General features: G+C 46.6%; 1 protein-coding gene across 3 annotated transcripts in view; it reads left to right on the top strand.

Moving 5' to 3' along the window:
* luzp2 (leucine zipper protein 2) overlaps nucleotides 1-25,139 on the top strand; it is a 409,997-nt gene that overhangs the window by 371,692 nt on the left and 13,166 nt on the right. For all 3 annotated transcript variants that reach the window (XM_059976016.1, XM_059976014.1, XM_059976015.1), the window contains one exon: nucleotides 2,582-2,663. In XM_059976016.1, coding sequence (XP_059831999.1) covers nucleotides 2,582-2,632 — 51 coding nt within the window. In that variant the 3' untranslated portion in view covers nucleotides 2,633-2,663. The remainder of the gene's footprint in view (nucleotides 1-2,581; nucleotides 2,664-25,139) is intronic.

Below are 25,139 nucleotides of genomic sequence, written 5' to 3'. Positions count from 1 at the left end.
TCAGTAATAACGGATTAAAATTACTTTCATTGGATTGGAAGTGACTTGGAAAGAATGGGACCAGGAAGGAAGGAGCGGGATACAATCCCAAGCAAAGACATTGGAAGGGGTGTCTGGATGCAGAGAAACAGCGATAATCCTGACCACTCTGGCTGGCATTGGATTCATATCTACACTATTTAAAACATGCCTTTATTTTGAAACCTGTGATCTACAGCAGTTATTGTAAGGCGGCCCATCAGTTAAGAAAAATGTGCGACGAAAGAGTTACCACAGCACAGTGCAGGAAATGGATGCTGCTCAGCAAATTCTGAGATATAATGTTTCCACTCTGATCTCTTCTGAAATAAAAATGCTAATCAGTTGTAAATATTTAAAGTCTAGTTATAAAGCATATGTGCATAAAACATTACCTCATCAATAAATTGCAAGAACTTTTATCACCTTTCACATCATCAGTTTGTTACAACCAGGTCACAGTCGATGAGTTACTTTTAAAGTGCAGAAATTGTTGGCATGTCCCTATTGTATCTATTGTATGTATAACAAAGTCCCATAAGCAGTCTTTGGATAAATGACTAAATAATTGTTTAATGATGATAGTTGAGTAATCAATGTTGTCCAGGACATCAAGAAACCACACTACTCTATTTCAAACAGTGCTGAAGGATATTTTGCGTCCATTTGAGAAGGCAAGCAGTTTTTCAGCAGATCAGTGAAACTGAAATACAACCTGCCAACAGTGCAAAATAACTTCAATATTCTATTATTGTGTTGTCTTAATTTACATAGGAGCTGTAGATTTCCACTTGGGCCCAAGCACACAATTTTCTCATGCAGTGTTCTATACTAAGCTTTGTATATTGTATTTGGAGAAGATGATGAAGTATATCACAACTTCATATGCAAAAATCAAATTAGACATTGATGTAATCATGAAGAAGGTATACCACTGGCTCCACTTCTTTAGAGTATGATCTTTAGAGGAGATCTGGTATGTTGCCAAAGACTCTTACAAATTTCTATAACTGTATGATGGAGAACATTCTGACTGATCGCATCGCGTCCTGGTATGTTGTCTATTGTCCAGGATTGTAAGAGGCTGCTGAGGGTAGTAGACGCAGCCAGCTTCATCATGCACACAACCCTTTCACTATTGAGAACATCTTCAAGGAATAGTGTCTCAAGTAGGCAGTATTCATCACTAAGAAGACTTAGATAACCAGAATATGCCCTCTTCTCATTACTACCATCAAGGAGAGGTACAGAGACCTGAAGGTGATTCAGAAACAGCTTCATCGACTCCACCATCAGATGTCTGAATGATCCATGAGCCCTTGAAACACAACCTCATTATTCCATTTTTTGCACAATCTATTTATTTTTTTATAATTTTTAGTAATTATGTGTCTGTGCACTGTAATGCTGCACCAAACAACAGATTTAAAGTCAAATAGGTCACTGATAATAAATCTGATTCTGATATATCTAGGTCATCAATCAGTCCAGCTTCCAATCAATATTCACGTCAAATAAAACTATTTAAAGAAAATCATTTTGGGTATAAAGGGTACCTTAACTCACCAATTCAGAAAAAGAAAATAAGGATTCCATTGGTATATGTCAAATTGTTTTTCACATAAGATTTCCATGTTTTTTACTTCACTCTTTGACTAGATGAGAGAAAGTATGATCGTGTTTGCTGGAATCAAAGAAGGTCAAGAAGAGATTTTGACTAAGATCTGTGAAAACTAATTTATAGAGCAGATGGGGATGGAGATAGGGAACTGAGCAACGGCAGGGGCACAACTTTCTGTAATGCATTGGCGACTGTTTTCCCGCACTGCTTTCCGTCATCTCCAGAGTGCTGTTTGTGTGAAGTTTGCATGTTCTTAATGTGACCATTTTCCTCCAACAATTTCAAATTGTGCAGGTTGATAGGCAATCTGGCCATTGAAATTTCCCTTGCGTACGGATATTGGTGGAATTGGGGGTAGTTGTTGTGAATGTCGGGAGAGTAGATTACAGGAAAAGGCTGCGGAAAGTGGGATTGGTCTGTGAGCTGGATTAGACTCGAGCTAAGATGACTTCTCTCATGTAAGTAAATATTTTGTGATATTGGATGTACATGCATTTTCACTGTTGCAGGTAAATGATAAAGCAATTATATTGAAAGAGTGTGGATACACAAGTTGAGAGGACGTGATATAAATCTGAAGCTGCTCTCAAGAAAACAAAACTGAAACAAGCTAGCATTCATATGGTTTTAATGTTGTAGGTACCTCGTTGCATTTTAATAAGCAGTGTCTCATGATGTGGATTGAAGTGATAAGCTAAAAAGTTACCAGTACTTAAAATAGAGAGCACAGCTGCAAGCTAAAACTGAGGTGGAAGATCTGTCAGAATCTTGTGCAAAAGTGGAGTGAACTTGGCCATTTCCTGTAGATGAATATGTTGCAAATTGTAGTAAATTTCTCATCTTCTCTTTTGTGTCATGTGTTCTGTAAGGGAACAATATTTTTATTTGTATGTTTGTTGGATGTGTTATTCATTACTTTTATGTGCATATATCTCTCTACAGGCTGGCAAGAATTGTTCTACAAATCAAGACAATAACCCTCCTACTGAATAGGAAAACATCTGAAATGTGTTCATCTCTAAAGGTATAATTTGTCACAACTCAAGCAGAAAGCAAAGCTCCAGAAAAACAGCAATGACTTTGAAGAATTGATTGCTCTTTCTGCTGAGTGTTGAGAGTTGGCAATGTGGTGGTAAATGACTTTGTGAATGAAAATACCTGCTTTTTGGTAAACATTACAGATGTTTACATTTGGTTGTCCACAGATTTGATTAACTAAACTTCCTCTGTCCTCTTTTCCAATTCTAATAATGTTGCACGGACGTGGCAGTGGAATGAGCCCAAGTGCTGAACACGGGCGTGGAGGCCGAGTCAGGAGGCTTTGCCGTTGTAGTGAGTGTGGGAAGGGTTCCAAGGGAGACTTTGCCCGGAGTCTTGGTTCTAGTAGGTAACTCAGGCACGAGGTTAGACTTAGAACTGATAGTCCTCAGTCCCATGGTTACTCATACACGAGTCGACCAACGAACTGGCACCTTCCAGTTGTGGTTACAGGGATTCTTATACTGCACTGGTTGATGGAATGCAGGTGTTTGTAGTTATTGGAACCGGGGAATGATTGGGAACTAAATGAGGTGGTAAGGCCCAATTCGTGAGGAAGATAGCCAAGTGCCAGAAGGGACTATGACAGTAGCCCCCCCCCCCCCCCAATGGGAGCCTTCCAGCAATCCTCCAGGCCTGTCTTGGTGGTCCCGATGGAAGTCCTGGATGAGGGAAGGGTCTAGGATGAAGGATCAGGGGACCCAAGAACGCTCTTCAGGATGGTACCTTTCCCAATCCACCAGGTATTGGAGACCCCTGCCCCGACGGCACACATCTAGTAGTCTTCGGACGGCGTATGCCGGATGGTTGTCGATGACCCAGGCAGGTGGGGGAGTCTCAGCTGGGGGGGCACAATTTGCTGACGGAAACTGGCTTTAACTGAGACACATGAAAAGTTGGGTGGATGCGCATGGACTTTGGCAGCTTTAAGCAGACCGCTGTGGGATTGATAACCCTTTCAATCTTGAATGGTCCCAGGAAACAAGGGGAAAGTTTCCTCTGTTCATTGTTGAGCGGGATGTCCCTGGAGGAAAGCCACACCATCTGCCCCAGTTGGTCTCCAGCACCAGAGTCCAATGTCGGTCGGCTGTCTTCTTATTCCAATTTGTTGAGCTGAGTAGGGCCGTGTGTTTCCTCCCAAACCTTACGGCACCGATTAATATGGTCCCGAACCAACAGTACCGCAATCTCCTCTTCCTGCGCGGGGAACAGCAGGGGTTGGTACCCAAGGGAGCACTCGAATGGAGACCTCCCAATGGCAGAGCTCACCAGAGAGTTGTGGGCATACTCAACCCATGGGAGATGGTCGCTCCAGGTCAATGGGTTGTTTGCTGTTACACAGCGTAACATCACCTCCAGGTCTCGGTTGACCCGTTCCGTCTGCCCGTTCGTCTGTGGGTGGAAGCCGGATGACAGGCTGACCGCTGCACCCAAGGCTTAACGGAAGGCCTTCCATACCTACGAGATGAATGGGGGAGCTCGATCAGAGACGATGTCCACGGGGATTCTGTGGAGGCAAAAGACATGGCAGATGAGAAGATCTGTGGTTTCCTGAGAGGAAGGGAGTTTAGGGAGGGCCACAAAGTGCACTGCCTTGGAGAATCGGTCTACCACAGTGAGGACAGTGGTGTTTCTGCAGGAGTTGGGTAGACCGGTGATGAAGACTAGGGTGAGGTGTGATCAGGGACAGGTAGAGGACGAAGTAGACCCGCAGGTGGTCGATGAGAGACCTTTACCCGGGCACAGATGGAACAAGCTGAAACATAAGAGCGGGTGTCCCCTCCATGGACGGCCACCAAAAGAACTTCCTCAGGAGAGCTAGGGTCTGATCTCTCCTGGGGTGGCAGGCAAACTGGGATGTACACCCCCATTGGAGAACCTGAGATGGGCAGGTACAGGCGATCGCCGGATCCATTGCCAGGGTCGGGGTCCTTTACTTTAGCCTCGATCTCCCAAGTGAGGGTGGCCACCACGCAGGATGGTGGGGGGATCGTCTTGGGACTGGATGTATCATCCTTGGAATTATGCTGGCGGGATAGTGCGTCCGGCTTCCCGTTCTTGGATCCTGGTCGGTACATGAGGGTAAACTGGAATCGTCCAAAAGAAAAAACCAATGCCCAACGGGCCTGGCGTGAGTTCAGTCATTTGGCGGTCTGAATATACCCCAGGTTCTTACGATCCGTCCATACCACAAACGGGTGTACTGCTCCCTCCAACCAGTGCCTCCATTCTTCCAGTGCTAGTTTGACTGCCAGTAGTTCCCGATTCCCCACCTCGTAATTCTGCTCAATGGGGGACAGTCAGCGAGAGTAGAAGGTACGGGGTGAAGCTTTACATCCAAACTTGCCCGTTGGGTTAGAACAACTCCCACCCCAGAGTCAGAGGTGTCCACCTCCATGATGAATTGACAGGATGGGTCCGGATGAACCAGGATGGGGACAGTGGTGAAACACCTCTTCCGGTCAGTGAATGCTGAGTCCGCTTCGGAGTCCCAGCAAAATGGGGTGGTAGACGAGGTAAGCCAGGTAAGGGGGGGGGGGGCTGTCACTCGACTGTAGTCCCTGATGAATCTGCGGTAGAAGTTTGCAAACCCCAGGAATCGTTGAAGTTGTTTGCGTGTCGTGGGTCCAAGCCATTCCTCCACTGCCCGGATCTTCTCGGAGTCTGCTTTTATCTGCCTGCTTTCAATGATATCGCCTTGGAAGTTGACCGAAGGGACGTAGAACTGGCATTTTTCCACCTTTGCAAATAACTGGTTTTCCCACAGTCGCTGGAGGACTTGACGGACATGGTGAACATGTTCTTGGGGCTGCGAGAAAATATCAGGATATCGTCAAGGTACACAAATACAACTCGATTGATAAAGTCCCTCAGTACATCATTGATCAGGGTTTGGAAAACAGTGGGAGCATTGGTGAGGCCAAACAGCATGGCCAAATATTCAAAGTGACCCAGAGGTATATTGAAGGCCGTCTTCCACTCGTCCCCCTCCCTTATCCTGACTAAATGGTAGGCGTTGCGAAGGTCCAGCTTTGAGAAGATGGTGGCTCCATGCAGGGGTTCAAATGCTGAACTAATGAGGGGTAGCGGGTACTTGTTCTTAACTGTTATATTATTTAGGCCTCGGTAGTTGATACAAGGGTGAAGCGTCCCGTCCTTCTTTTCTACAAAGAAGAAACCGGCGCCTACTGGGGATTCTGTGGAGGCAAAAGACATGGCAGACGAGAAGATCTGTGTTTTCCTGAGAGGAAGGGAGTTTAGGGAGGGCCACAAAGTGCACTGCCTCGGAGAATCAGTCTACCAGTGAGGACAGTGGTGTTTCCACAGGAGTTGGGTAGACCGGTGATGAAGTCTAGGGTGAGGTGTGACCAGGGATGGCCAGGGACAGGTAGAGGACAAAGTAGACCTGCAGGACTCGTTGGTGTATCTTTCCATGGTATCTCTCTCTGTTCGGGATAGGTTAAAAAGGCAACTGGTGGGTAGCAGGGCGCCGGGGAGAAGCTCGATTGCACAATCGTATGGGCAGTGCAGGGGCAGGGAAAGGGCCCGCTGTTTACTGAACACCTGCCCCAAGTCATGGTACTCTTTGGGGATTCGGGACAAGTCAAGGGGTTCCAAAACAGGTGGGGTCACGGTAGCTTCTCTGGGAGATAGGGCCGACCGCAGACAGTTGGTATGGCAAGACGTGCTCCATTCGGCTATCCTCCCAGTGGACCAGTCAATCCGGGGATTGTGTTGGGTCAGCCATGCGTACCCCAGAACTACCGGGGCTTGAGGTGACTGAATGAGACTGAATCGTACCTCCTCCCGATGGTTGCCGGATAGGATCAAGTTAGGGGTGGCGTACAGTGGGTCACCCGAGCCAGCAGTTTTTTGTCCAGGACCCGGGCCTCCAGGGGATGGTTTGCTACTCGAGGTATTCCGGCCTGGGTGGCTATCTTTTCGTCCAGCGGATTGCCCTCAGCACCAGAATCCACTGAAGCGGATAGGGACAGGGACCATTGTTGGTAATTCACAGTTGCTGGGATCTGCATCTGAGTCTGGGGCGCTGAAGGGAGTATCATTCGGCTCACCAGGGCTCCCTTTCTCACCGGTGAGCCCTACCTTTTGGCCGCTGAGGGCGGGTATCCCGGAAATGTCCTGGATGGCCCCAGCTTTGCACCTCCAAGTTCGTTCGGCCGGGGAGAGCTGGTTCCATCCCAGCTGCATTGGTTCCTCCCCCAGGGGGGTGGGGACGGTGGTAGCAAGAGCCACACGGGGAGCGGCTGGGGAAGGGGACCTGGCTGAGGCTGGTAAGGTGGACTGGGGACTTCCACGAGCAGCAGGGCAACTGGTTTTCTCTCTTTGACGCTCCTGAAGTCAATAATCTAATCGAATGGCTAGCGAGATCAGAGAGTCCAGACAGTCCATGTCATCCCTCGCGGCCAACTCATCCTTTATCTAGTCCAAGAGGCCCTGTCGAAACACCTCCCATAGGGCCTCGTCACTCCACCCGGAGTCTGCGGCTAATGTCCGAAACTCAATGGTGTACCTGGCCACACTTCGCAAAGCCTGACGAAGAGTAAGCAGCCATTTCACGACGTCACTTCCGCAAGTGGATTGTTCGGAGAGTTTGCTCATTTCCGCAACAAAGGAGGGGTACGAGGAACAAACTCCTGGACGGTTATCCGATATCGCAGTTGCCCAAGCCAAGGCATCCCCTCGTAGCAGCCCCATGATGTACGCAATCTTCGATTTATCGGAAGTGTAGGTGTGTGACTGCAGCTCAAAGACTAGGGAGCATTGTAACAGGAAGGCCTGGCACCTCCCTAGGTCCCCGGCGTAGGGTTCAAGCTCGAGTACATACGGCTCTCGAGGGGATGGTGTTGCTGGTTCCAAGGGTGAAGCCACCCCGAGCGGAGGGGTTTGGGTAGCCGGGGATGGGGAAACAGAAGCGGAGACCCGGTCCACTTGCCCACTGACCTTCTGCACATTTGTGGTTAGTGTCCGAAGGTTTTCCGTGATCTCCCGAAGTAGTTGGTCGTGGGCGCCCAATAGGTAACCCTGGCTGGCCAGGGCCTGGTGTACGGGATCCGTGTCCGCTGGGTTCATCGTGGCCAGTTCGTTCTGTTGTACAGATGTAGCGGTGGAAGGAACCCGAGTGCTGAACACAGGCGCGGAGGCCGAGTCAGGAGGCTTTGCCGTCATAGCGAGTGTGGGAAGGGTTCCAAGGGAGTCTTTGCCCAGAGTCATGGTTCCAGTAGAAAACTCAGGAACAAGGTTAGACCTAGAACGGATAGTCCTCAGTCCATTGGTTACTCGTACACGAGTCGACCAACAAACTGGCACCTTCTAGTTGTGGTCACAGGATTCTTATACTGAACTGGTTGATAGAATGCAGGTGTTTGTACTTATTGGAACCAGGGAATGATTGGGAACTAAACAAATTGGTTAAGGCCGGATTCCTGAGGAAGATAGCCAGGTGCCAGAAGGGACCATGACAAATAAGGTGATGTGGCCTGAAATCTTAGAACATAGAATAGTACAGCACATTACAGGCCCTTCAGCCCACAATGTTGTGCCGACCCTCAAACTCTGCCTCCCATATAACCCCTCACCTTAAATTCCTCCATATACCTGTCTAGTAGTCTCTTAAACTTCACTAGTGTATCCGCCTCCACCACTGACTCAGGCAGTGCATTCCACACACCAACCACTCCCTGAGTGAAAAACCTTCCTCTAACAGCCCCCTTGAACTTCCCTCCCCTTACCTTAAAGCCATGTCCTCTTGTACTGAGCAGTGGTGCCCTGGGGAAGAGGCACTGGCTGTCCATTCTGTCTATTCCTCTTAATATCTTGTACACCTCTATCATGGCTCCTCTCACCCCCCCCCCCCCTTCTCTCCAAAGAGTAAAGCCCTAGCTCCCTTAATCTCTGATCATAATCCATACTCTCTAAACCAGGCAGCATCCTGGTAAATCTCCTCTGTACCCTTTCCAATGCTTCCACATCCTTCCTATAGTGAGGGGACCAGAACTGGACACAGTACTCCAAGTGTGGCCTAACTAGAGTTTTGTAAAGCTGCATCATTACATCATGACTCTTAAACTCTATCCCTCGACTTATGAAAGCTAACACTCCATAAGCTTTCTTAACTACATTCTTAACTTTATTTCTCTTTCTCTGAATTGCTGAGAGTTTCCAGCATATTTTTAATTTCAGTTTTCTCACATTTTCTATATTTTATTCTCCAAGAACTTTAATTTTATTGCATTATTATATGCTTCACAAAACATTTAACCTGTTTGAAGCTGGCAAATGAAAGATCACAAACTATCCTTATCAGGTTGATATTTTGTCTTCTGCTAAATAATGATCCCAATGTCGCAAACATTGCAAAATCCATTTTGTGCAGCCTGAATTTTCTCCAAAATATATGATTGTGATTTTCCAATAATCAGATATTCAGCAGGATGAAGAGGTACAATATTTTGGAAAAGGTACAGGTACTTCATACTGGAATCAATAAACAACTGTGTGCTTTATACTGCTACGGCATCAACAACTGCATTAAGTGCTTTTGTGAAGAAAGAATTATTTTTTTCTATTTGATCGATATGAAAATTACTAGATATACTATTTATATTTCCAGTGTAACGCTCACGCGATTGGCTGGTGTATGTCTAGGGGAAAATTCGTCCACCAACCAAACCGCGCCTCCCATATATGTGTATGTTGTGAAATACACACTGGTACAAACTTGTACACGCAATATCAAACAGCACACCATGTACATTTACAGAATACACTTTATAAATCTTACTAGAACTAAGTGATTAATAGCGATACAATATATATGAAAGGAAAGAAAAGGTGCCAGAACTTATCAGGGTTCAGTCAATTAGTGCACAATTGTTGGAGCTCAACCATCAAAGTCTTCGGTCCACTATTCAATCTTCTCCGACCTCCATGACCCACGTGCCTGAGACCACCCTCTGTGATCGACCTGCAGCACCTTCAGCACCATCCAGCTTCCTCGCAATCTCCTCAACAACTCCTCAAAAATCTGCGAAACCACAGCTCACAGACCCACAAGAGAGAATAACATCTATCTTAATTGGTTAACAAATGAATACAATTCTCATTATCAGTAATCATAACCCAAACAAGCCGCGAGAGATAGCACTCACTCTCCAGATAGCATAACAAAGAAGCATTTTTACTTTTAACAAACAAAGAAGCCATTTTGATTAACATACACAGTAACATAAAAAAACTTTAGATTCTCCCCCACCAACAAAAGTCATGACCTCATGACATTAACAGAGTTCTCCAATGCTTCTTGCAAAACACAAAACCCAATCCAGGTGCAGAAAGCAGTGACATAACTTCCCAGCGTGGTAGAGATCACACTCGGTTCTCCCGGCGCTGCATATGTCAATCACTCCGGGTGGTGCCTACTTCTCTGAGACCTCCGTACCTCCTCTGCCAACCCTTCCGCCTCCAACTCCACAGGGAACACCCCAGGTCTTCCTGTTGGACATTCACCCTCTCCCTCACTGGGATCCCTCTTCACCTGAGAGCCCTCTGTCTCGTGAGAGGGTTCCACCCTCTCTCCCCCCAATGCCGGCTGTATCTCAGTCTGCCCCTCATCACTCTCCCTCCTCTCTCCTAGCTCAGTGGAGGAAGGCCCAGGAGCCTTTTCTTCCAGTACTGGGGAATTAGCGAACGGAAACAGGTGCCGCACATCTGAATTGTCATCTTCCGAAGCTGTATCCGTTTCCGGGATGAGGACCGGTCCAGTCTCTTCCACAGCAGTCTCTTTACTCGCCCCGCGCCCTCACAGAGTCTTTGTGCTAGGCATAACCTGCCGGTCGGGCTCTTGATCCGCCTGCACTGCTTGACCCAGGGGCAACAGGTGGTTCCGATGGAGTACCTTGACAGGCCCCTTCTCATCCTCTGGTCTCACCCGGTGAACAGGTAGATTTGGCATCTGGCTCGCTACCATATAGGGGGTGGCTGCCCAACGATCCACCAACTTGTGCTTACCAGGTAGTCCTAAATTCCGTATAAGGATCCGGTCTCCCGGCAACAGTTGGGTGAACTTCACTTTCTGATCATATCTCCTCTCATTCCTCTGATTCTGCTTGATAGCCACCACCTCGGCCAACTCGTACGCCATTTTCAACTCTCTCCTCATATTGGACACATACTACAGATATGGCTTCAAAGGAAATTCACCTGCCTCAGTCCCAAAGCACAAGTCAATGGGCAACCTCGCTTCCCGCCTGAACATCAGATAGTAAGGCGAGTACCCTGTAGCGTCATTGAGAGTACAATTGTAACAGTGAACCAAATGCCCGATGTGCCGACTCCACTTACTTTACTGCCCAACCTCCAGAGTCCCGAGCAGGGTCCGGTTAAACCTCTCAGGCTGAGGATCACCCTGCGGGTGATAAGGTATGGTCCTGGATTTCTCAACCCCAGGCATACCCAGTAATTCATAAATAAGCCGGCTCTCAAAGTCCTGTCCCTGATCACAATGGATCTGCCTGGGAAGGCCATAATGAACAAAGTATTTCTCCCATAACACCTTCGCTACTGTAGTCACTTTCTGATCCTTAGTGGGAAATGCCTGAGCATATCGAGTGTAGTGATCCGTGATGACTAAGGCATTCGCGGTGTTGCTGGTATCTGGCTCAGTAGATAGAAAATCCCTACATACCAGGTCCAGGGGTCCCGCACTCTGCAAGTGTGACAAAGGAGCCGTCTGCGCAGGCAGGATCTTCCTCCTGATGCAACGAGAGCACTTGTTACTGTATTCTTCAACCTCTCCCCTCATCCGGGACCAGTAAAACTGGTCCTTGGGTGATCCAATGGTCTTTCCCACCCCCAAGTGCCCGGAATCATCATGCGGTGCCTGGAACACAGTCTGCCGATATTTCTCAGGCATGACCAGCTGCCAACGCTGGGGGTGGTCCGGGGGTGACGTGACTCGGTACAAGACTTGATTCTTCAACTTTAACCGAGGCTATTCCTTCAATAATGGAGGCACTGAAGTGTGTTTCATCTCCTCTGTGAACACCACATCCCCCTTCTCCACTGCGCTCCACACAGTGCCAATGCCCGGGTCATCTCGCTGAGCAGCTGCCACTTCCCCCAGACTTAGTTCCAGCAACTGTTTAGTCTTCAGTGCAGTCAGGTCACAGTAAACTGGGGGCAGGGCATCATCAGAAGCCCCCAATGGGTCCACTGCTCGCACCAGCCTCCCCTTTTCCTTGGCCTTCTCGGTGATAGCAAACCGGCACATGGTTTTCACTCCAGGGGCAGGAGTGCTCTCCCACTCCTCCTCTGTCTCCGGTTCCCCATGCTCCCGCCGTGACAAAGCATCCGCATCGACATTCCTGCTTCCCGGCCGGTACTTCAGGCTGAAATCATACACCGACAAAGCTGCCAACCACCAACAATACCACAGCCTGTGGCATCCAGTTTCACTGAAGTCAGGATATAAGTGAGAGGATTGTTATCCATTCTCACTTCAAACTTGGCCCGGTATAGATAGTTGCTCAACTTGTCCCCAACCGCCCATTTCAGCGCCAGGAACTCCAACTTGTGAGTGGGATAGTTTCTCCCAGATGGCGACAAACTTCGGCTGTTGACCGCCACCGGTCTCAATGCATTGCCCTGTTTCTGGTACGGGACAGCCCCGAGACCCTCTCAGTTGGCATCAGTGTGCAGCACATAGGGCTTCTGGGGATCGGCAAAAGCCAACACCGTGGGCCTGGGTAAGCGCCATTTTCAGAGATTGGAACGCTTCCTCACATTTATCATTCCAGCTCGATCCAAAAGGCTCCACTGGGTTCCAGTATACTCCTGCTTCCTGCCCTCGGTCCCCCTTCCTTTTCTTCCCCACAGGTGGATAGCCACATAATAGCTGGTTCAACGGGTGACTCATTTTAGTGTGTCCTTTCACAAATTGCCAGTAATACCCACAGAACCCCAAAAATGAGCGTAGGGCTCTCACCTTCTGGGGTCTCGGCCAGGTGGTCACTGCGTCTATCTCAGCCGGATCAGTAGCCACTCCCTCTCGCGAAATCATGTGGCCAACGTAGCCGACCGACGGCTTACAGAACTGGCATCTCTCCAGGGAAAGATTCAACCCTTCCTCCTTAAGCCAGCTTACCACCTTCAGCAGCCTCTCTTCATGTTCCTCCAAAGTAGATCCAAACACTATCAGATCATCCAGATACACCAGCACCTCGAGCCCCACAGTCCTCTCCATGAGCCTCTGGAAGGTGGCTGCAGCCCCTGATATGTCTTGGGGCATTTGTTTGAACTGAAAGAACCCCGGTGGGCAGATAAAGGCCATCTTCTCTTTATCAGCTCACTCATTGAGATCTGGTAATATCCACTACTCCAGTCTAGCACACTGAACCACTTCACTCCACTCAGGCAGGCCAGCATGTCTTCAACCCTCGGGACGGTGTACTGGTCAGGGACAGTGCGCCAGTTCAAAGTCATGTGGTCCACACACATGCGTACCCTTCCGTTCTTCTTCCAGGCCGCTACTACTGGGGACACATAGGGGCTTCGGGACTCAGTGATGATTCCAGTTTCCTTCAACTTGCACAAGTGCTGCCGCACATCTTCCTCATCTGCAGGGGCCGGTCGCCGTGATCTCTCTCTGAACGCGGTGTCCTCAGTCACTCTGATGGTATGGAAAGTGCTCTTGGAACAACCCACATCAAACTCGCCAAGAGAAAAAAACATCTTCCAGCTTCGACATCTTCTCCACCAGCCTGCGTTTCTATTCTGGCGACACAGGAGAATCCCCAAAGTTAAAGGCCTCAGCGGTCAGCTTTCCTCTGTTTTCCAATCCTTCCCCCTTAGTGGGCCTCACAGGGGTGCTAAACATTACCGTCACCAGGAACAAATGTGCCAGCAGCATCCCTCTTTTAAAGTTGATCTCTCTCTCCATAGTGTTCCTGACACTCACGGCTAATCCGCCTCGCACGTACCACCACTGGCCTCTGCACTTCGGGCCTCACCAGCACCCCTGCCGGAAATCAAGTCTCCCCCTCATGATCTATTGGGGTGCCTACTAACGGGGCTTCGCCCACCAGCACTCCGGGGAATCTGGGGATCCCCATCACTAGTGCCACCTCCCCTGGCCGTATCACTTTACGCTCACCTGCATACACCACACCGTCCCTCATTTGCACTCAGGATCCAGCCCTTGGGGGGTCGCCCACTTCTTCGAACACTGCTCGAAACACTGGGTGTACCGAGAGGGTCTCCAGAAAGTTCTCCCCCATGTTCCCCTTACAGGCTCCCAGGAGCTGTCGCATAAGAGGGGAGTTAGTCCCCACCAGAAGGGCAGTGCCACCGGTTTCCACTGGTTCTGAACAAACCAACACCAACTAATCAATAGCTTCAGATACTCCCACATCACCCTCCGAGAACTCCAATCTCACTGACAGGTACCCATCATATGGATAATCACCCTCACTTACACCCCAAATCTCCAGTGCATTAAATGGGGTTACTGGCAAGTGCTTTAGATATTGGTTGTAGGACGAACAGTACAATAAAGTAACCTGCAACCCTGTGTCAAGGATGGCTTTTGTATAAACTTCCCCTATCCATAGGCACACGCTGGAATTGGGGTCCCACCAGCCCAGCCGGAATAAAGGCTTGGGCTTTCGGTGGTCTCCTGGCTGATTTCTAGGAACGTGTTCCTCCAGAGACTCCAGTCTGTTCCCTCACTGAGTCTCTCCTAAGTTTCCTGACACCTCCCTTCTTAGTCACCCGGGGGCTTGCCCTCTGCGAGACGCCTTGTCTCTCACAATCCCACTGAAAGTGTCCCTCCTTCCCACAGCTGTAGCACACCCTTGGCCGCTCACATTCCCGCCGGAACTGCCCCTCTTACCCACAGGTTTAGGACATGCTACCCACCACCCCTCCTCTCCCGGGACGCCTGCCACTCCCAGCCCACTGCACGGGTCGTCCCCCCAAGGGGGGACTCTCCCTGTCCATCCCCTCAAACGGGGGGGGGGGGGGTCCCTACTCCCCTGGGACCCCTTGGGTTTCTCGGTCCTCAGCCCGGCCATCACTTTCTGTACCAGTGAGGATTGCTGCTGGTGGCCCAAGCTCCTTTTTCGGCCCATAGAACATAGCACCGTAGAACAGTACAGGCCCTTCAGCCCTCTATGTTGTGCCGAACCATATAATCCTTAAAAAAAAGTACTAAACCCACACTACCCCATAATCCTCCATTTTTCTTTCATCCATGTGCCTGTCTAAGAGGCTCTTAAAAACCCCTAATGTTTTAGCCTCCACCACCATCCCTGGCAAGTAATTCCAGGCACTCACAACCCTCTGTGTAAAAAACTTACCCCTGATGTCTCCCCTAAACTCCCCTCCCTTAATTTTGTACATATGCCCTCTGGTGTTTGCTATTGGTGCCCTGGGAAACAGGTACTGACTATCCACCCTATCTATGCCTCTCATAATCTTGTAGACCTCTATCAAGTCCCCTCTCATTCTTCTATGCTCCAAAGAGAAAAGTACCAGCTCTGCTAACCTTGCTTCATATGACTTGTTCTCCAAACCAGGCAATATCCTGGTTATATCTCCTCTGCACCCTTTCCATTGCTTCCACATCCTTCCTATAATGAGGTGACCAGAATTGAACACAATAAGTGCGGTCTCACCAGAGATTTGTAGAGTTGCAGCATGACCTCTCTACTCTTGAACTCAATCCTCCTGTTAATGAAGCCTGGCATCCCACAGGCCTTCTTAACTACCCTATCAACCTGTGCAGCGACCTTGATGGATGTATGGAATTCAACCCCAAGGTCCCTTTGTTCATCCACACTTTTAAGTAACTGACCATTAATCCTGTACTCAGTCTTCTGGTTTGTCCTTCCAAAATGCATCTCCTCACACTTATCCAGATTGAACTCCATCTGCCATTTTTCTGACCAAATCTGCAGCCTGTCTATATCCTCTTGTAACCTTCGACAACCTCCAACTCCATCCACAACACCTCCAATCTCCGTGTCATTCGCAAACTTACTCACCCATCCTTCTGCCTCTACATCCAGGTCATTTATAAAAATCACAAATAGCAAGGGTCCCAGGACAGATCACTGCAGCACTCCACTAGTCACTGACCTCCAGGTAGAATACATTCCTTCCACAACTGCCCTCTGCTTTCATCCTTTAATTTTTATTATTTTTATCCAAACAGCCTAGGTTCCACTGATCCCATGCCTCATGACTTTCTGGATGAGTCTCTCGTGAGGGACCTTGTCAAATGTAGACCACATCCACTGCCCTACCCTCATCAATTTCTTTTGTTACTTCTTCAAAAAACTCTATCAGGCTCGTGAAGCAAGTTCTTCCCTTCACAAAGCCATGTTGACTATTCATGAGTAGACTGTACTTCTCCAAATGCCCAACGTGCTCTCTTCCTCCTGCACCTCTCTAATCAGCTGCCTGAATGATGGAGGGGGGCTCTTTTTATAGGACTGCCAAAGCCTCCACGCCACCTTGTCCTCCTCCAGGGAACCACTAAATATCTGTCTCATCCTCACACTTGCCACTTCGTACGCCTTCACTATCCCCTGGCGTTGCAATCCAGTAAGCATTCTCTCCAACCGAAAAATGTATTCTGAGAGCTTTTCCCCCCTCCCTTGCTCCATGTGGTGAAACTCCACTAAAAGCAGCCAGGGATCCCCTGACATTCCAAACGCTCCCTCCAAAGCTTCTAAATACTCCGCCAATGAAGCTGAGGGCAGTTCAACTTTCAGCTCTCGGACTACTCTGGCCGCTGCGCTCCTCAAACTTCCCATGAATTGCTGTCTCTTTTTCCCATCTGAGCCTGGCCATGCCTCTAACAACAGGGACGTGTTTTCGATCCAGGTATCATAGCCAACCTCCCCGGCCGGAGTAGGTATGGCTCCTGAGAAAACCCCCCCCATCTTTGGCGGCCTCTCGGCCACTCCCACCAGGGAGTTAAGGGCGGCTGCCAGCTCGGAGGCCTCCCTAGCTAGGGGCGGGGCCTGGCGAAGCTTTTCCACTCTGACCCCCCCCACCACCCCCTTACTGGTTGCTGGCACCTCCCCTGGGGTCACATCTAGCTCCTCCTCCAGTGTTTCCTCACCTTTGTCCTCCGGGAGGGGGTGGAGGCCCCACAGCCCCGCCTCCCTGGGACACTGGCCGTCACTGGCAGTTCCAATGTCATGACATCAGCACTCGTACGAACCAACACCTAGCTAACCACCATTTTACCGCAGCTTCTAGCCACCAGCTCTATCTGTCCCATACCTTTGAACAAGCTCAACCCCCACACTAACACACCTTCTGAAATGCAGAAAACCACCCCTCTTAACACACATGCATGATTCACCGGTATTTCGTCTAACTCACTCCAGTTTACAATCTTATCTTGATCCATCTCTGCACTACTGAACGTGTGCGATTTACACAGCTTACTGAAAATTCAATCCCGGATGAGCCCACACAAATGTAATGCTCTCGCTATCAGCAGGTGTATGTCTAGGGAAAAATTCATCCCCCTACCAAACCGCGCCTCCCATATACATGGATGCTGTGAAATGCACACTAATACAAACTCGCACACACAATATCAAACCTCACACCGTTTACAGAATACACTTTTACACTTTATATATCTTACTAGAACTAAGTGATTAATAGTGATACAACATGTATGAAAAAAAGAAAGAGAAGAAGTGGCGCCAGAACTTATCAGGGTTCAGTCAATTAGTGCACAATCATTGGAGCTCAACCATTGAAGTCATCGGTCCACTATTCGATCTTCTCCAACCTCCACCACCCGCGTGCCTGAGACCACCCTCGGAGATCGACCAGTAGCGCCTCCAGCACTGTCCAGCTTCCTCGCGATCTCCTCGCCAACTCCCCAAAAACCCGTGAAACCACAGCTCACAGACCCACAAGAGAGAATAACATCTATCCCAATTGGTTAACAAATGAATATAATTCTCATTATCAGTAATCATAACCCAAACAAGCTGCAAGAGCAAGCACTCTCTCTCCAGTTACCATAACAAAAAAGCATCCCTACTTTTACTTAACAAAGAAGCCATTTTGATTAACATACGCAGTAACATAAGAAACCTTTTACACCAATTTTTCTTAAATATGAACCTGGAATGGGTAGCCACCTGGCAACTTAACTGCAAGCAATACTGAGTTTACTTTCAATAAGAACTCACTCAGAGAGTTACTCCATGCAGCCACCTCCGTCTGTAACTTACCAATATATTTAATGACCACGAATCAACATTCTAAACATCTCCTTTTGTATTATTTCAAGAAGATTAAAATGGATTATTTATCTCTTCATGACTATATAATCTGTTCTGCATTCCCATTTTCTTTTCTCTGCAATATTCAAGTAGATAGTATTTATGCATCCAAATTCAATTAATCCATAGACCAGTACCTGAGGTGTTTTACATTTCATAAACCATTTATTAAAAATCAGCACAATTTAGTTTCCAGCAATATTGCTCTTCATTATTTTTGATTCTGTAGGAATCTCGAGCATTGTTAAATACTCAGGGAGTCTCACTAGAAACATCTGCAATAGTGAGACCCACTGCTGACAAAAGCAAATCTTAACACATAGAGTACTGTGCAAAAGTCTTAGGCAGATGTACATAGCTAGGGTGCCTAAGGCTTTTGCACAATGCTATGTTTGTCAATGTGCAGCTGAGAGTGAGTTTGTAATCCAGCGGGAGTGAAGGATGTTGGGACTGGCAAGGGGTGGAATGCCATGAAAGGGGTGTGGGACAGGTGACAGAGTAGGAATGCCAGGCGTAGGGGGTGTGGTGGCACATGTGCAAACACACTCAGCCCTGAGATGCCAGGTCATTTGATTAAAAACAATTCATTTATTATTCATTACAGAATGTCTCTCTGGCACTTCCACTCTCTCCCCTCTCCCTTCCCCTTTTCCCAAGCATGAATCTCCTCTCTCCATCCAATTCTTATTCTCAGTCCACAACAACAACCTGTATCAGAATCAGATTTATCATCAATCGCATATGTCTTGACTTTTTTTTCTTTTTTGCAGCAGCAGCAGCAGTAGAATGCAATAAATAAACTACTACAATACTGTGCAAAGGTCTTAGGCACTCTAGCTATATAAAAGTCCCTAAGACTTTTGCACAGTACTGTACTTCCAAAGGAAAAGGTGCCTGGTGGTAGCATCAAACTTTTAGTTACCATCCTCAGGGAAATGGTTTATTTCATATTATTTATTCTCTGGTTACAGATGACACAGGAGAGCTCTCCCTTTAACTTTGTTCAGTAGTGCTCCTAACTGGTATGTCCAAGTTCGATTTCAAGTGTATTGTCATTCAACAGTATGCATGTACACTGCTAAACGAAACAACTTTCCCCTGGGACCACAAAGCAAAACACAGTACATATATCGCATGCAGCACATTGAATAATATTAACACAACAATATTAACGGATAATAAAAAAAATTCTGTAGATGTACAAGCTGACATAAAGTGCATATGCAACATGTAGTTAAATCTCCAGCAATATAATGTTACCAGCTCTACCATAAATAATGTGTACTGGGTGGTAGCGGAGGGTGTTCAGAAGCCTGACAGTTTGGGGGAAGAATCCATTTCAGAAGGTTGTTAAAAGTATGTCACTTAGATATGGTTTGGAAAATTTCCTTACCTATGGGGTCATTACATGAATTTAAAAGTCATGGTCACCTTTACCAATTCCAAAGGCATTAAATACTGAATTACATTTTCCACAGATGTCATGAGCTATAGACTCTTATCTTTTGCTTTATCTGTGGTCCATAACATATTCAGTGATTTATGGCACTCCTAAAGCTCTATTTTGCTGCAGCAGTAATGCTTTGACTACAATACAGTATATATGTTCATTTTCTTTTTGTGTATCACTTACAATACAACATTGTCTTGCTTTCAATTAAGGGGAGCTGTTCTGTCTATATATCTTCATCGTGTAACAGAAGATAATCTGCTTTTTTTTCCTTTATCATCCCTCATATTGCTGAGCTGCACTGCTTTAAGAGATGGTCCTTTGCCAGATTTTCTCCTGTTATTTAAAAAATCAAGCTCTCTAGATGATTTCCCCCTCCCCCCTGTAATTGAGATAAAATCAAAAGAAAGAATTTATGTTTTGGATTGGATCCTAACCATGCCTGTAGGTGCACCAGAAATCTGGGTCACAACCACTCCATGATTTCCAAGGGGTTTAGTTGATCAGTGCTCAATTGTTTACATTGTCAGTAATCATAGAACACGGAAAACCTACAGCACAATACAGGCCCTTTGGCCCACAAAGTTGTGCCAAACATGTCCCTACCTTAGAAATTACTGGCTTACCTATAACCCTCTATTTTACTAAGCTCCATGTACCTATCTAAAAGCCTCTGAAAAGACCCTATCGTATCCACCTCCACCACCATTGCCGGCAGTCCATTCCACGCACTCACCACTCTCTGAGTAAAAAATTACCCTTGACATCTCCTCTGTACCTATTCCCCAGCACCTTAAACCTGTATCCTCTTGTGGCAATCATTTCAGCCCTGGGAAAAAGACTCTGCCTATCCACACAATCGATGCCTCTCATCATCTTATACACCTCTATCAGGTCACCTCTCATCCTCCATCACTCCAAGGAGAAAAGGCCGAGTTCACTCAATCTATTCTCATAAGGCATGCTCCCCAATCCAGGCAACATCCTCGAAAATCTCCTCTGCACCCTTTCTACAGCTTTCACATCCTTCCTGTAGTGAGGCAACCAGAAATGAGCATATCAATTTTCATATCAATCAATCAAATAACTCTTTCTTCTCAAAATCACTTAATGCAGTTGTTGATGCCGAGAGAAAACAGCTCCAACAATTGTTTTTAGCCAATGCTATAGAAACATTCATTTGAAACCACAGTAAGTTTTCTAAGCCAATACACCATAGTTATCATACTCATCACCAATCTAATTTTTGTAGCAGTACAGTCAGTCCACAAACATTGCATCAACCACTTTCTATGTAATACACTGTGGCAGCCCATACCAAGCACACACACAAAATACTGGAAGAACTCAGCAGGCCAGGCAACATCAATAGAACAAAGTACAGTCACATGAGACACTTCGGCAGTCCATCCCAACTAATTTTGACCTCCTCTGCAAACATAACTTTGTCACTATTAACATACATGACCTTTAATTTTCCTCTCATCCTGGCCTGGATACCAGATTCTATATCTTTTTCTTTGCATTGTCCATAATGTACAAAGAACAGTGAGATAAAGACCACCCTTCTTTCGGCTTTCGGGGAACATCACCATTGGTCATGATTGGAATTTGGTCAGGAGCGATGACGCGCAACCATTAATTGAAATCTGTCCAACGCATTTAGCCAGTGTGATGTTACAGGTGAACATTTATTTCTAGGTTCCTCTTTCCTTTAATGCTACTAAATTCCAGGCAATATTTTCACTTTGGGTGTTCCTGGTGTGAACTCTTCCACATCACTGAGACCCAACATATATCTGGATTTGTTGAGCAACTCCGCTCTATCCGGAACAGGGAGGATTTCCTGGTGGCAAACCAGTTTACTTCCAATCCACATTCATTGGTCTGTGTCCTCCTCTACTGCCACAAGAGAAAAACTCTCAGGTTGGAGGAGCAACATCTCATATTCCCTTTGTTCAGCTTCCAACCCAACAGCATGAACATTGATTTCTCCAGTAATTTCTCCCAGCTCCCCTTCTCTTCTTTGTAATTCCACATTCTGGTTCCTCACTGACCCCTTCACTACACCTCATCCTCCCCTTTCACCCATGGGGCACTGTTTTTTTTTACCACTGAGACTCCTGGTTTAAAGTAAACTGCAGGGACAATTTTACTCCAATAGTAATTGAAAGGCACCATTACATTAGAGACAACATTCTTTACCATGTAAATTGCTAATACAAATGAAGAAGGTTTCTGAGAACATAATATGTGATCTCCAAAATACTCTGCAGAAAAAAACAACAGTTGAAACATAGTCAAGGTTGGAACATAGAGAAATTATTTTTCAGATAGACAACAAGGTCCCATCATCTATAATCTGACGATAATCCTGTCATGTGTTTTTGCAGCTTAGATTTAGGGATGAATCTAGGCTATGAGATCAGGGCCAATATCTTCTGAAGTCGAAAAGAATGAGAAGAAATTTGACTAAGACATACAAGATCATAAAAAGCTCAACAAATTAGAAACTGTAAGCATAGTTCCACTGGGTGGAAAAATCCAGCCCACTTAAGTAAGAAGTGAGGTAAACATTTCTTTCCTGAGAGAATTGTGCATCTTTCTATTTCTTTATCCTAGAGACCAACAAATGTTCAGCCTTTATATACATATCCAAGAGCAAGTCAGACTGTAGGCAGATGAAGGTTTAAGAGTATGAGGAAAGAAAGTGGATCTAAAGTTAATATTCAAATCTCCATTGGTTTTATGAAGTACTGAACAGACTTTTAAGAGCCACACAGCTGACACCTACTTCTTTTTCTTGCATTCTTTAGAATGTAGGAGAATTATAGATTATATGGTTCCTCTGCTAAATCTGAAGAAGTTGCCCTCCTTGATCACTTTAAGTTCATCTGCATTTATTAGCTTCTGTGTTTGAACGACTTTATATTTTTCACATAAATGAACCCTCACTCTATGATTTTGTGCTACATCCAGCTTTTAAAATCAAAATTATGAAGAAAGCAAAGAGCTCCTTGTCTCCCACGGGTGGAGAATTTGCAAACCAATCAAAAAGTGACTGATGTTGTGGTTTTGAATGATTCAATAACCCCAGTAGCTGAGAAATGATCCTGCAGCTTTGTTCTGATCCAATGGTGACACCACAGGAAGTAAAGCTTACTTTGTTCCTAGGAACACTGATTTACTGATAAAAATATGCATTTGTAAATATTACTTTAAGCTTAGTCTTTTTGAATTGATGCTGAATACTCCAAGACTAAATACAGATTGTGTAGAACAAGAAAAAAATAAATTCAGATTTTACAAGAGGAAAATAACAAAGTAATACATAACTTATTGGAGGCTTTAGAACATCTCGTTGCAAATATGCAACGTTATTAATACAGAATTTCCATCTGAATTTGTGTTAGCCTATTTTACACATTTTATCCATAACCATCTTGGTGTCTGAGTTAGGCAAGTGTGCATTTAGTGGTAATATTGGCAGCAAAAGAGCAGAAAATACTGAAACTTTTCAGCAGATTAGTCAGCATCTGTCAATGGGGTATGGAGCCAACATTTCAAGTGCATGAAAGATTCTGATGAAAGGCCATCAACCCAAAATACTCACATTGTGTCTCCTTCTGCAGATGCTGCCTGAGCTGCTGAATACTTCCAATAGTTTCTGTTTTTATTTCCAAATTTACAGTATCTGCAAGTTCGTGGTTTTGAATTTTGCCAGCAAGATCTATTTGTGAATAAGAACTCTGCTGCTAGATATAGCAGCCACCTTACTAAATCACAATGGTATGCATATAGTTACAGCAGTTCCATAGTTTGGTTACTATATTAATATCCAGAGGTATAGATCTTTAACATGGAGGCATTTTTAAATCCTGGTAACAGGAGCAATTAAGTTCAATTAAGTAAAGCTGGAATTTAATTGGAAGGTGGTATCAGTCATGAATTCAAGTTGTCATATTGATGCACCATCAATAACTCTGAGATGTGGGATAAGGTAGGCTTTTATTGGCTGGAAGAAAGAACAAGCAGCAAGTGACCATCACACTACATCCTGGAGACTGAGGCCGGGGCTGTGTCTCCAATCGCCTTTATACCGGGGTCTGTGGGAGGAGCCACGGTCAGTGGGAGGAGCCACAGGAGCAGTCAACGGGGGGTGGGTGTCCAGACAGGTATATGTAGTTCACCACATTCCCCCCCCCCTTTGTTTTAAAAGAGAGTCCCCATGGGGCGAAGTTTCTGACAAGTATATTTACAGGTTAAGTCTATCAGGTGGTCGAATCTGTCACTGCGATCTACGTAGCACCGGCTGTGATCGCACAGGTGCCGGTGGTGATTGCACCGGAGACGGTGGTTGTGCTGGTTCCGGCCTGACTGGAGGTGTCAGCCCACTAGGCGTCAGTGATCCCTAATGCGTGTGCGAGGCGCCTGGTATATGCGTGTGTGAGACACCCGGTAAAGGAGTGTCGTGAGGAGTCTGTGTAGGGCTTGGTGTGCGCGGTGTCACCTCCGGTACAGGGTTCATAGTTACCATGGAGTGTTCAGGGTAGTGGTCTGCTGCTCCTGCAGGTGCCAGGTTGCGGATGGAGACCGTGTCCTCCCGCCCATCAGGTAAGACCACGTAGGCATACTGGGGGTTTGCATGTAGTAGGTGAACCCTCTTGACCAGTGGGGAGTATTTATTGCTCCTCGCATGTTTCCGGAGCAGCATTGGCCCTGGGGATGTTAGCCAAGCAGGTAGGGTGGTCCCAGAGGCAGACTTCCAGCAGCTCCGAATGTTGTTCCACCATCAGTCCCTTGCAGTCGCAGGCCTGCACAAGTGCCTGTAGGGCTCGGAGAAAATCAGTGCTCGACTCACTGGTCCACTGCCGCCGCATCGCTAAGCAATGTCTTGTGTAGACGGTGTTCACCGGCCGCAGGTACTGTCTTTTTTGGGCATCCAGTGTCCCTTGGTAGGTCGACAGGTCCCTGATAAGGGAGTAAACTTTCAGGGTGACCCTCAAAAGGAGAATTCTGTGCATAATAGCGGGCTCAGTCACGGGAATCTGTTCCAAGTATGATTGGAAGCATGCAAGCCAGAGTTCAAAGGCAAGAGCTGCTTCTGAGCCTTGAGGATCAATGTCCAATTTTTCCGGACGTAAAATGCTTTCCATGTTTTAAGACTTCCAGGCAATAAAATTGATGCACCATCAATAACTCTGAGATGTGGGTGAAAGTAGGCTTTTATTGACTGGAAGAAAGAACAAGCAGCAATTGACCACCACACTACATCCTGGAGACTGAGGCCGGGGCTGTGTCTCCAATCGCCTTTATACCGGGGTCTGTGGGAGGAGCCACAGGAGCAGTTCACCACACATATAAACTTATTGGGTTCACGAAGTTCCTTTCACTAAATGTCTTCCACGTATTGTTTGATGTGTAGGTAACAATGGACCCATAATTTACTTTCAACTGTTCTCACAGTAAAAGGGCTGGAATGATGCAGTTATAGTGAAACAGGTTCTTCAGCTCAACATGTTCATGCCAACAATCAAATTCCTATCTACTGCACACTATTCTCATTTCCTACAATTGATTCATAGTCTTTTGTGCTTTGCTGATTCAAATGTTTATCTAGATAAATGCTTTCACCATTCCCTCGGACAGTGCATGCTGGATCCAATTAGCCTCTGGG

This window comes from Hypanus sabinus, chromosome 7 (assembly GCF_030144855.1).
Source record: "Hypanus sabinus isolate sHypSab1 chromosome 7, sHypSab1.hap1, whole genome shotgun sequence".
NCBI classification, from domain to species: Eukaryota; Metazoa; Chordata; class Chondrichthyes; order Myliobatiformes; family Dasyatidae; genus Hypanus; species Hypanus sabinus.
Note: the sequence above shows the minus strand (reverse complement) of the source record. Positions and strands in the feature narration are given on the sequence as shown.